The 11,531-nt window shown below is 55.5% G+C and overlaps 4 protein-coding genes across 4 annotated transcripts; all 4 read left to right on the top strand.

The window, feature by feature from the left end:
• The first annotated feature begins 1,268 nt into the window (after positions 1-1,268).
• SETTUDRAFT_164660 (uncharacterized protein) lies at positions 1,269-2,491 on the top strand. The gene is made up of 4 exons (XM_008030806.1): positions 1,269-1,364; positions 1,439-1,558; positions 1,734-2,112; positions 2,167-2,491. The coding sequence occupies exons 1-4, from the start codon at positions 1,345-1,347 to the stop codon at positions 2,248-2,250; spliced, it is 603 nt and encodes a 200-aa protein (XP_008028997.1). The 5' UTR covers positions 1,269-1,344; the 3' UTR covers positions 2,251-2,491.
• An 821-nt stretch (positions 2,492-3,312) lies between these two features.
• On the top strand, positions 3,313-5,912 carry SETTUDRAFT_119828 (uncharacterized protein; the record flags this gene model as incomplete). The annotated part of the gene is made up of 3 exons (XM_008030805.2): positions 3,313-3,457; positions 3,506-4,494; positions 4,647-5,912. The coding sequence occupies exons 1-3, from the start codon at positions 3,337-3,339 to the stop codon at positions 5,910-5,912; spliced, it is 2,376 nt and encodes a 791-aa protein (XP_008028996.1). The 5' UTR covers positions 3,313-3,336.
• A 558-nt stretch (positions 5,913-6,470) lies between these two features.
• SETTUDRAFT_33533 (uncharacterized protein) lies at positions 6,471-7,007 on the top strand (the record flags this gene model as incomplete). The annotated part of the gene is made up of 1 exon (XM_008030611.1): positions 6,471-7,007. The coding sequence occupies one exon, from the start codon at positions 6,471-6,473 to the stop codon at positions 7,005-7,007; it is 537 nt and encodes a 178-aa protein (XP_008028802.1).
• A 311-nt stretch (positions 7,008-7,318) lies between these two features.
• SETTUDRAFT_94619 (uncharacterized protein) lies at positions 7,319-8,649 on the top strand (the record flags this gene model as incomplete). Its single annotated transcript, XM_008030804.1, has 2 exons — positions 7,319-7,952; positions 8,078-8,649. The coding sequence occupies 2 exons, from the start codon at positions 7,319-7,321 to the stop codon at positions 8,647-8,649; spliced, it is 1,206 nt and encodes a 401-aa protein (XP_008028995.1).
• Between the last annotated feature and the right edge of the window lie 2,882 nt (positions 8,650-11,531).

Genomic DNA, 11,531 nt, shown 5'->3' with positions numbered 1-11,531 from the left:
AAGAGGACAGAGGACAGAGGACAGAGGACAGAGGACAGAGGACAGAGAGGACAGAGAGAGAGGGGGGAGAAGGAGAGCATCCACGACATACAGCAACGGCATAGTACATAGTACATACGGGGCAGAGAGAGAGAAAGTACGCCGATCAGCCACGTTGTTGGAGGGGCACGGATGGCGCTGGATCTGGGGCTCGAGGGACGTGTGTCAGGGGTCGTCGGCGGTACACATGTACTATGTACAGGACATATGTACAGGACATATGTACATGGTCGCTACATGGACAGACATGTGGACACATGGCCTCGGTCGCAGGTAGCGTCCAGCGTGTCGTGTGCTGCGCCTAGCAGGCCAATGCCGGGCTGGGCTGGCGGGTGCAGGATGCGCAGCGCATGCTGGGCCACCGCCGTGCAGCGCTGCGTCAGGGCCGGTGTGGCATCCATGTGTGTGTGTATGTAGCGGCTAGCAAGGAGCGCGCCGTCTGGCCGGCAGAGGCAGAGGCAGGAAAAAGAACAAGTTGTGCACGCGCAAAAGACGCCTCGATGCGTACATAGCTGCGAATATGCGCCGTTTCCGAGCTACGGGCGGGAGCCGATGCAAGGTTATGATAACAGCGCCAGGCCCGGCGGCAGTGATTGGCCTCTGCCTCTCTCCGCTACCGTGGGTGTGCATCTTGCAACCTCACTTCCCAAGCCCCATCTCCAACGCCCTCGCCCGCCCTCGCCATCCCGCCATCCTCGCCCTCGCCCTCGCCCTCTCCTCCTCCTCCTCCGCCGCCGGCTGCCCGCGCCCGTCCGCCGTCTGTCTGCCTCCGGTCGCGTGCCCGCCGCCTGCCTGGCGCCGCCCCCTCCCCCGAGCCCAGTGCCCAGTGCCCGCCGCTTCCTCGCCCGCCCCAGAGCCCTCGACGACGCACCTCCAGCGCCCCAGAGCCCTCCAGTCTGACGTTTCGAGTTTCACCCTCGCAGCCCGCGTAGCACGCGCCGCCGCCCGTCTGCACCCGCCCGCCTCCAGGTATGCCTGCCCGAGCCGCTCCCACTGTGCCCTCGCTCTAGCCAGCGGCCAGCCCCAGACCGACACTGACTGGACGCCCGCCTTGCTCAGAAAGCCCTCTCCGCTCATTTCGACCCCTCGTTTGCACAGCTCCCACTCCCCAGCGGCTCTAGCTCCAACGCCCCGTCGCTCCATCTCTCCGCATTACTACCTCCTACTTAGTCCCGACCACCTCGACCGACCCCATCGTTCCGTCCCCGTTTCTGCGCCACCACCAAACAAAACATTGCCCTCGCCCCCCCCCTCCGTCCGTTTCTCCCACGCACACCTCGCTGCTAGCTGTGCCCCGTCTTCACCATGGTGGTTGCGACAATCAAGTACGCAAAAGCCCTCCACATCCGCCCTGCGCATGCTCCCGCCCGAGTGCTAACCCGCTTCCCCCCCTCTGCAGGTGCGTCGTCGTCGGCGACGGTGCGGTCGGCAAGACATGTCTGCTCATCAGCTATACCACCAACAAGTTTCCCTCGGAATACGTCCCCACGGTCTTCGACAACTACGCCGTGACCGTCATGTGAGCCCTCCCCTTGCTTCTTCCTCGCCCATGTCGTCTTTTTGTCTGCATTTGCTGCTTTCTTCTTTTCTGCTTGCCTGCCTGCTTGCTTCTTCCTCGGCAAGCGCAGCGTGCAACTCGGTGGGCCTCGGCTGGGATCCGCGTCTGGGCCAAGCAGCTGCTGACTGCGTGCAAGGATTGGCGACGAGCCCTATACGCTCGGTCTCTTCGATACTGCCGGACAGGAGGATTATGACCGTCTCCGACCCTTGTCGTACCCGCAGACGGACGTTTTCCTCGTCTGCTTCTCCGTCACCTCACCCGCCTCGTTCGAGAACGTCCGCGAGAAATGGTTCCCCGAAGTACACCACCACTGCCCGGGCGTGCCCTGCCTGATTGTCGGCACACAAGTGGATCTCCGGGAAGACAGTGCAGTAAAAGACAAGCTTTCCAAACAGAGAATGGCCCCTGTGAAAAAGGAGGACGGTGAGCGAATGGCGCGGGAACTGGGCGCGGTCAAGTACGTCGAGTGCTCGGCGCTGACGCAGTACAAGCTCAAGGATGTCTTTGACGAGGTAGGCACATGTCGCTCGAAGAGTGCGCTTCCCACGACGCTAACCGGGCCACAGGCAATTGTCGCAGCACTCGAGCCACCGGCGGCAAAGAAAGAAGGTGGTGAGAGAAAGAAGGGCAAGAAATGCTGCATACTTTGAAGACGATCAAGGTGATGGCGAGGCCCGACGGCACGCTAGGGGGAGCGTTGGATTGCAGAACTTCTTTGATTAGGCGTGAATCTTTTGGATACCTCTTCGAATACAGGCGCCATTTGTGGGTAGCGATCTTTTTTTTCTGCCATTACCCGGCTCGTTTTCATTCTGCTCTCTACATATTGACCTGGCTGGCAATTCTTTCTGTGCGACAGGTTGCTTGGGCGGCAGTCAATTGAAACATCACATTCCAGTCTTGATCGCACGCACGCATATTCCCCATAAGAGGCGGTATAGCGCTTCTGGTGCTGGTGCTGGTGCTAGCGCCAGAGTAAGTAACCCGTCGGCTTCTTTCACTGTTTTTTTTCCCACGTCATATCTAGGCCTCTTCGCACGCACGCCTGGACCCTGTTTGGAAGATGGGGTGAAGGAGAGACGCGTTTGTTGTCGCTATTGTTGCCTGAGGCAGCACGATATACGCGCCTGGTATTACGACCACAACGGCCTCTCTGCTCACCACCCATCTCTCTCGCCGCATCACCGCAGCCCAAAGAAGCATTACGAGTACTGAACCTGGATCGCTGGACTTGGTTAGATTGCCACGTACAAGTTCGAGTGCTAATCATTGCACGTGCTCACAGGACATCAAGTCTTTGACGCCATTGGAACCACTGTCACACGGTTTGTTGACTCTTTTTTTTTGCAATTCTCTACATGGCCTCACACGATACAGAAGCCTACGTCTGCGAAGTGTCAGACATGTCGTCTCAGTTCGGCGAGCAAAGGAAGCGCCCTCGGCCTATCGACATTGACTCTTCGCCTCCGCCACTGCCTCCTTGGCCTCCACTAGGTTTCGGGCATAGACAAATCCCGGCAAACACGACTTCGCAGACGACGCCAGTCGAGTCGGCTCGAGTGCGTATTCCGCACTCGGGGTCGAGTAGGAGCCGCCAAGCTATGGCTACGCTCACCAATTTCATAGAACAGGCACGTGTCTCGTCTCCCCGCAAATCTGATCACGCATCTACGGTGAGTAGCCGTGGTGGCTCTACGACACGCTCTCGACAGTCAGGCCGGAGCCAGCAGAGTGCCATGGCCGCCCAGGCCCAGCTTGAAGCCCTAGATGAAAAGACGGCTCGTGGCAAGATCGAGTCTCGTTCAGAGAGGAACATGTTCAAGATGACTGGACAGATTCCACCTACGCCGACTACAGGTAAGCAAGCAATCCCCTGGTTTGGACTGTTTTTTCTGAATGCAACAGGTCCTGTAGACGAAGACAAGGTCTATATCAGAACAGAAGATCTACGATCACACTGCCGGGCCGCGAATAGCGAAACACAGCCAGAGCAGGACGAGCTGGCGAAGAGCCCCAAAAGAAAACTCTTCCACAACATCCGTAACCCGTTCTCTAAGTCGTCTGGCTCTGCAGCTCCACCTTCGATCCCTTCCAAAGCCGCACAAGTACTGGGCACAGCAACGCGACAGCCGCGTACCATTCAAGCCCGTCCAATCAAGCCAGCACTTTCTGTCCAGCAGATACCTGCAAAGTCGTCTCGGCCCGAGACTGCAAAGTCACTGCCTGCAAAGATTGCCGACCCCGACAGACATGCTCATCGTCACCACAGTGGAACGTCACGACGGTCTCGTCAGAGTGGACGTGTCTCACCTGGTCGAGACGGCTTGAGGAAGCAAGCGTCTGATGCCGAGAACAATCCGCCAATGCCTGCGTCCAGCACGTCGTCGGATTCTATAGTTCCACCGACACCGCCTGCCAAGGACACTCCTCCGGGTCAGAGGCCTGCTAGCCCGCTGCGTAGGGTGGCTCCAGCTCAGGATCTCCGTCAGCGATATGACATTCCTGGTGGGGAAGGCATGCAGTTGCACATCCCAGCCCTCAAACCGACTCCATCGCCGCTCATGGATGTCCTTCCTAGACAAGGCGGCGCGAGTCCGACAAAGTCGCACCCCTATAGCGCACAGGATTATACGAAGCCTACAGTAGGCGACGTGCTGCAGTGGCCTTTCCCAGAGCGCACCGATTCGCCGGGCAAGACAGAGGGCAGGCGCAGTGAGCCCTTGGAAGGCGCGACTCTCGAGGCGCTGCACCTTCCTCGTCCGGACAGCAAGAGCCAGGACCATCCGAGCAGCGTCCTAGAGCATAACAACTACTGCCCGCTCCAGCCTCGCTTCTACTCGCCAAAGCACCTCGCTGCATACGGTTTTCGCGAGGGGGAGACGCCGTCCAAGAATGTGAGTGAGCTACTGTTTCTGCCTCTTGCCTTCACCGGCAGTGGGGCGCCATTGCCCCATCACTCACCTGTCGACTCGTCTTCACCTTCACCTTTGCCACCCCGCTTTCTAATGACCTATTACTTCATTGGTAAGTACTGACAAGACCCCAGACCGACCAAAGCCGGCTGCTATACTCTGTACCTTCAAAGTCGACATCCAACCAGCATCAACGCGAAGACTCAACCGAAGGCTCCATCAAGATGATCTTCCAAGGCGACCCAGGCGACATCGACCCCAACTCTCCCACTGCGCGAGAGCTGGAGCTGAGCAAACAGCGTGGCATCGACACGCAACTGACGACGCGTGTGATGCAAGAGCTTCGTATCAACGACCAGTGCGAGTCCTCGGCACAGAACAATGGCCATAGCAACCACCCCCACGCCGACCAATCTTCGTCGCGGCTCACTGACATGTTGAACACGGCCAGCCCTGGTAGAAGCGAGTCACACGGCGACTTCCGACCCCATTGCCCTAGTGCTGTTCCCAGCCCGCTGCACAGAGCGCCAGTACTCGTACCCGCGGCGCGGGCGATTGCGCCTCCCAGCAGTTCGTTCGGTCCCTTTCCGCCGCCACTTGCGCCCAAGAGCATCGACGATCACTTCTTCATGACGAATGAGCATCTGGATGTGGTGGGCAAAACGACGTGGGATCTTTTGGAAATGTTCAACAAGCAGCAAAAGTCTGTGTCCAAGGCGAGGCACGACCAATTGGCGGCGCTGATCAGCAAGCACTCTGATGAGATGAGGTCTTGGTTCGACGCGGTCAAGGAGAACACGAGTCAAATAGCCGAATGCATGGACCGTGTGGATGGTATGGTGAGCAGCCAGGGCAATGTGTACGCCACGCTGGAGACTCTCAAGGATAGCGTCGAGGAGGGCATTCCCAAGATGCTGACGGAGCAAGAGAAGAAGATGGCAAGCATGGAAGCCGAAGTCAAGGAGCTGAAGCAGATGGTGCAGGCTTTGCACAAGTCGTCGGAGCAGAAGGCGAGCGAGGCCAAGACGGGTGGATACGGTGCTGGTGCTGGCCAGGGCAACAGCCCCAATAAGGGCTATGGCCAGGGCTTTGGTGGTTATCTTGGTGCTGGCCCCGAGGCCATCAACTTGCACGACAATCGCGGTCCAGCGTCTCCTCCCGAGAGCCAGAACGACAGTCATGTTGGCTATCAGAACGGTTCTCAGTGGGGAGGACGATCGGGTTATCTGGGCCGCAATAACAAAGAAGAGCGCCCGCTGTACCCAACGAACCCTTACCACTTTGCCAATGGAGGTGGCCACTTCACGACGGGATACTCTGGTAGCTACTCGCCGTTCAACTACTCGCCGAACGCTCCCGACCAACAGTACCCGTTCAACAACCATGGACAGGCAAAGTGAGGGTGGTGATTGCACAAAAGAAAGGAAGGGGAATGGGGTAGGGTGGCCAGGTACGTCTCGCGGTTCATGCGGTGCTGCGCCGAGGCGGAGGAGGAGGAGGAGGAGGCGGCGGCGGCGGCGGCAGCGGGCGTGTTGCCGCCTATTGTGACGTGTCGTGGGCGGGCGTTGTGGGTGGCGTCGGGCGTGTACTCGCTGACGCTGCGGTTGCGCTCGCGGGCGGCTTCGCTCTTGTGCTGCGAGCTGGCGGCGGCGGCGGCCTCGATGGCGGCGGCCTTGAGGCCCGAGTAGCCCTTCTTCTTGAGCGAGGGCGAGGGCGACAGGGTGCCCTTGGCAAAGACGGCAAAGGCGTCATCGCGCGAGGCGGCCGAGATGCCGCGCGAGCGAGGACGGTGGTCGGCTCTCTGCCATGGGCCGGGCGAGTCGCCCATGACCAGCGGCGAGGGGAGCGGGGTTATGTCGCCCAGCGCGTTGAGGGCGGGCGACGACAGGGCCGAGGCGGGCGACAGCGACCCCAGGCTGGCCGTCGACCAGGCAGTGCGCAGGTAGCCTCCGTCCTGTATGGCAATGGGCGCCGTGGCCGGCTGGCGCAGCGCGTCGCTCCCGTGGCCGTCCAGATTGGCGGGATCGCGCGAGGCCGCCCGTGCAGAATTCGACGACGAGGCAATGGCGAGGCCCGTGTCGAGCTTCAGCACTGTCGAGGGAGCGCGAACGTGGTATCTGGGCAGCGCCGGATCCGTGAAGCCCGTGTCAAGCGGCGAGTCCGAGGCCCTGAGGGTCGCCGCAGCATTGGGGGCCGCCGCAGCGAGGTGCGAGGCTGCGGGCGCTGCTGGTGGCGGTGGTGGTAGTGCTGTTGCTGCTGTTGCTGCTGCTGCTACTGCAAGGGCGCCGATGCCGTGGCTGGGGTTGCTGATGCTGATGCTGATGCTGCTGCTGCTGCTGCTGCTGCTGGGGCGAGGCGGCGGGTCGTCTGGCGCGGCGGCGGGCGTGAGAGCGGGAGAGGGCGAGGATGCAGGACCACGAGAGGCTGACGCTGGGCCCTCCATGGTGTTGTATCGCGGCGGGCGGGACGCTCAACAGTCAGTGGCTCGTCCCTAGTCGACCGTCTACAGTCTGCGGGCTGTGCTAAACATGGACGTGCGCCCTCCGCCTGCACTGCGTCGGCCCCATGACTTGCATGCCCACCCACATCACGTCACGATCCTGGTCGCTCCACGCCCGCCACATCCATACACACACACACATGTACACACATACTGCTCTTCTCATGCCTTGGCCTACACACGTTGCTACATGCGCCGCCCAAATGCCCCCCCCCCTCCCCAGCCATGCCATGTGCCCGCCCCAACGCCCTCGCTTTCGTGCCCTATCATACAGAACCCCGAGAAGAAGAAAAAGACCCTAGCCCTATGCACTGCATCTCGCCTCAACCCCTATCTCGCCAACGAGGCCTGGTCCCCGCAAAAGGCCCCGCCGGCCTGCCCACGCCCCCCGCCAGCAATGCCAGCAACCGCAGCGTGACCGACACCGAGGAGGAAGACGTGGCCGACGACGACAAGACGCCCTACATCGCCGTGCGGTGCGGCCCAAACAAGACGCGGCAGCTCTGGCGCCCCGTCCGCCAGCTCGGCCAGGGCACCTTCAGCAAGGTCTACCTGGCCACGTGCGAAAAGACGTCGGCCAAGGACCCGCTCGACGAAGCCACGCTCGACCCGCGCAAGCTGGTCGCCATCAAGGTGGTCGAGCATGGCCCTGCGGGTGGCGCCGACGAGGAGCGCGTAGAACTAAGCCTCAAGCGCGAAGTCGAGATGCTCCAGTCCGTCTCCCACCCGTCCCTTGTCCGTCTCCAAGCCTTCGATCACGATGACGCCCAAGCTCACCTTGTCCTCACGTACTGCCCTGGTGGTGATCTCTTTGATGTAGCCAGTGACCATCGCGACAAGCTGACTGTCCCTCTTGTCCATCGCATCTTCGCCGAGATGGTCAGCGCCGTGCATTATCTACATTGCCAGCTCATTGTGCACCGCGACATCAAACTAGAAAGTACTGCTTCCACCGCTCTCCTGCTCTGTCTCCTCTCCTCTCCTCTCTGCCCCATTTGACCTGAACAAAAAGAAACACATCATGGTACGTTCCTGTCGGTGCTGTCTCGTACTAATACCCTCCAGATGTCCTGCTCAACATTCCCGTGTCTGCCGTGCCTCTTCTCAAGAACCCACAGAGCCATCCGCATGCCATAGCGACTCTCACAGATCTCGGCTTGTCACGGCGTATCCCTGCTCCGCCTGAATCACCTCTTCTGACTACGCGCTGTGGAAGTGAAGATTATGCTGCCCCAGAGATTCTGCTTGGCCAGCCATACGACGGCCGCGCTACAGATGCCTGGGCCCTTGGTGTCGTGCTGTATGCTTTGATGGAGGGCCGCTTACCCTTTGACCCGCCCCCAGGTAAAGCCGCCTCGCGCAGCAGAGCCGCTCACCGCATTGCGCGATGTGACTGGTCGTGGGTCAAGTTTGGTGACGCCGACGGCGACTGGGATCCCGAAAAGGGCAAAGACTGGGCCGGTGCTCGTGAGTGTGTCGAGGGCTTGCTCAAAAAAGTCTCGCGCGGCCGCAAGAGCTTGGAAGATATCGCCAGCATGGAGTGGGTCCAGAACGGTATCCAGGTCGACGGCGGCTTGAGGTCAAGACCTGAAGATGAGGTGGCGGAAGAGGTTGAGGTTACGCCCTTTTCGAGCTGACCGTTCTTTGTTTTTTTATATATCAGAGAGAAAGAGAAAAGCATGACAAAAAACAGTGGGGGGGGGGGCGGAGTGCGGAGTGCGGAGCAGCAGCAGCAGCAGCAGCGGGGTGGCGCTGAACGAAAGTCGAAATCTGAGGAATTTCTCAACATCAACTCTTTTTTTTTTCTTCCATCTCCTTCTTCTTCTTCTTTTTCTTCTTCCCCTTTTTTTCTGTTCTGTTCAAAAATCTTGACGCTTACTGTACAAGGTGAAAGATATATCTTTTCTCTGTCATGGGTGTAGTTTTTTTTGTGGGTTTTTATTTATTTATCTATTTTTTATTTATTTTTTATTTTGGGGGTGTCGACACAGTACAGTATCAATGCTTAGGTTACACACATAGCCAGGGTTCGCTGGGACTGGAACTGGAACTGGCCGTTTGAAATAGTGCCTCCCTATTACATGCTTACCATGCATGCATACTTACATGGTATTCGATAGAAAATCTGTATAACCAAAATCTTTTGTTCAAGCACGTGTGATAGGTGGGAATGTCGAGTTAGTATGTATGTGTATATATATATATGTGTGTGTGTGTGTAAGAGAGAGAGAGAAGGAAAAGGGTGGGGAGGGGGAGGGGGGGGTTTGTATAGAGATATAGGCTGGTTGATGGAGATGGTACTATGGTGGTGTTGTACATACCAGCCCTTAAAAGTCCAGCCTAATTCAAACTTTAATTGTTTAACTTACAAAACGCCGCAATTCTCCTCTTTTCTTACCCTTTCTTCTTTCTCTTTCTTCTTTCTCTTTCTTCTTTCTCTTTCCTCTCTAGCAAAGTCTTGTTTTTTCTATTTGTCCATGAATGATAAATGCACCATGTTTCTTGTATTTTTTTTCTTCTTCTCGATTTCCGTCTGGTCAACGTTGTCTTGGCACTGTTTATCTTTCAACCGGTCTGGTTGTACAACCCTCTTCTTACCCTTATCTTTTTTTATTTTATTTTTTTCATTTCTAGAGATTCCTGGATTTTGTATGGATGCGTTTCCGTCTCGTTTTGTTATTTAGGGGTTTTTTTTTCAAGACTAGATGGATTGGAACTGGGATTTCGTAATTGAGATTGAATTGAATTGAATTGAATTGAATTGAATTGAATTGAATTGAATTGAATTGAATTGAATTGAATTGAATTCTACTTGGCTGAAATCAATGGTAGACGGAAGATTGTAATGTTTGGGGTGGAAGAGATTTGATCTTCCAGGTTCAGGGGTGTCTAGGAGTTGGGTTAAGAGAGGGAGTTGTAGGAGAGAGAGAAATCAGAAAAATCACAAGATGCGAGTTTTTCGTTTGGAACAAAAAAGAGGGTTATTGCACGGTCCTAAGTATGCATACTTGGTACTTACTTACATTAGACCTCTGCCCCCTTAATTCTATCTCTAATCGTCACTGATATCTATTTATTTGTTGATTCATCTCTTATCTGCCATCTATCTATTATTTTCTTTCTCCTCCCCTTCCAAATCAATAAATCCAACTTCACCTCTCTGCTTTCTTATCTGACATAAGCTTTTCTATTTTTCTCTCTTTCTCTTTTTTATCGTCTTTTTTAATGTCTGGATTAAGTTTCAGGCAAATATCTGATTTCAAATCCGAGTTTTTTCTACTCGTATCGGGGGTTGTGTGTTTTTACGTTTTGGGATGTTAGTACTATAGAGCGGAGCTGAGATGGACGAAAACAATGGATGAAACAAAGATGCATAGAAATAATTAAAAGGGATTAAAAGAGAGATTGTGGGTGTTGGTATTGTTTTGATGGGGTTCACTGCTTGTGGACGAGTGGCAGGTAGGAGGTTGGGCTTTGTCGGGTATAGTAGGATGTAGGGGGATATGTGGTGGAGTGGATGGTAGATTGATTGACTCAACCTAACAGAGAAAAAGTTTGCAGAATAGCTAATTCCATTTGCACACAAAAAACGTACCAACAGCTCAAACTACCAAACAAGATTTCCTGCGCGTCAACCAAAAACTTTCCCAATTTGCGGTAATTTTGCGTGCACGCGTATGCATCTACATATGTATGTACTAACATAGCATGCATACACTTTAACCTCAAAGCGGACGTATTGCCACCCTAAGGGTAAGCGCGCAGTGAGATTATTCCGCGTGGGCCGCCTTCATTTAACGTTTGGATTTTAAGATTTCACGGAGATTACATATGGTAACAAGGCTAACGGCGGAGGGGGTGGTTAAAGTTTAAACGGCTGGCTCACGTGTGATATGATATCATCGTGGCTTGAGGGGTAGTAGTAGTACTAGTATGTAATAACGTACCCCACGGCTTCGCGAGCCACACGGGTTCGCGAGCCACTTTTGCCAAGCCCTCACCAAAACTACTACCCCACCCTAATGTCGCAACAACAATAGTAGTTACAGCCCTCTAGTGAATGTTAGATACAGCTTGCTCTTTAAGCTCTTAAACAAGATACGACTCTCTCTCTACGACGCGCTGCAGCTATCTATAACGTAGATCGAACAACACTAAGCTAAAGACGCAACGGACGACCTTTATAGGTAGATCGCTGGCTAAAAACAAGGAATCTAACTAAGTTTGAAGAGGACGTAATTGTTAAGTATATACTTAAGCTAGTTACGCGTGGATTTCCCTCTTGGCTTACAGACGTGGCTAATTGTAACGGGCTGAACGCCCTTTGGGATAGCTCCTCGATGGAATCTCGGTCAAGCAGCAGACGCCAGGTCTTACTCTGCAACCTGGCATCTGTGCGAGGCCTGAGCGGCGCCCAGACGACGCGCTCAGACACTTGGTGCAACCTTTCTCTGACAAGTAAATAAACACCACGCAAGTAGACTCTATAGCTCTCTATTAAATACAACCTCTTATATAC

This window comes from Exserohilum turcica (genome assembly GCF_000359705.1).
Source record: "Exserohilum turcica Et28A unplaced genomic scaffold SETTUscaffold_5, whole genome shotgun sequence".
Classification (NCBI taxonomy): Eukaryota; Fungi; Ascomycota; class Dothideomycetes; order Pleosporales; family Pleosporaceae; genus Exserohilum; species Exserohilum turcicum.
The sequence above is the reverse complement of the archived record's forward strand: the minus strand, read 5'-3'. Positions and strand labels throughout refer to the sequence as shown.

Excerpts from the sequence above, each read along its gene's own strand:
- SETTUDRAFT_164660 (XM_008030806.1), top strand. The coding sequence starts at position 1,345 with ATGGTGGTTGCGACAATCAA. Across the intron at positions 1,365-1,438 it reads ATGGTGGTTGCGACAATCAA|GTGCGTCGTCGTCGGCGACG; the intron begins GTACGCAAAAGC and ends CCCCCTCTGCAG. Across the intron at positions 1,559-1,733 it reads AACTACGCCGTGACCGTCAT|GATTGGCGACGAGCCCTATA; the intron begins GTGAGCCCTCCC and ends ACTGCGTGCAAG.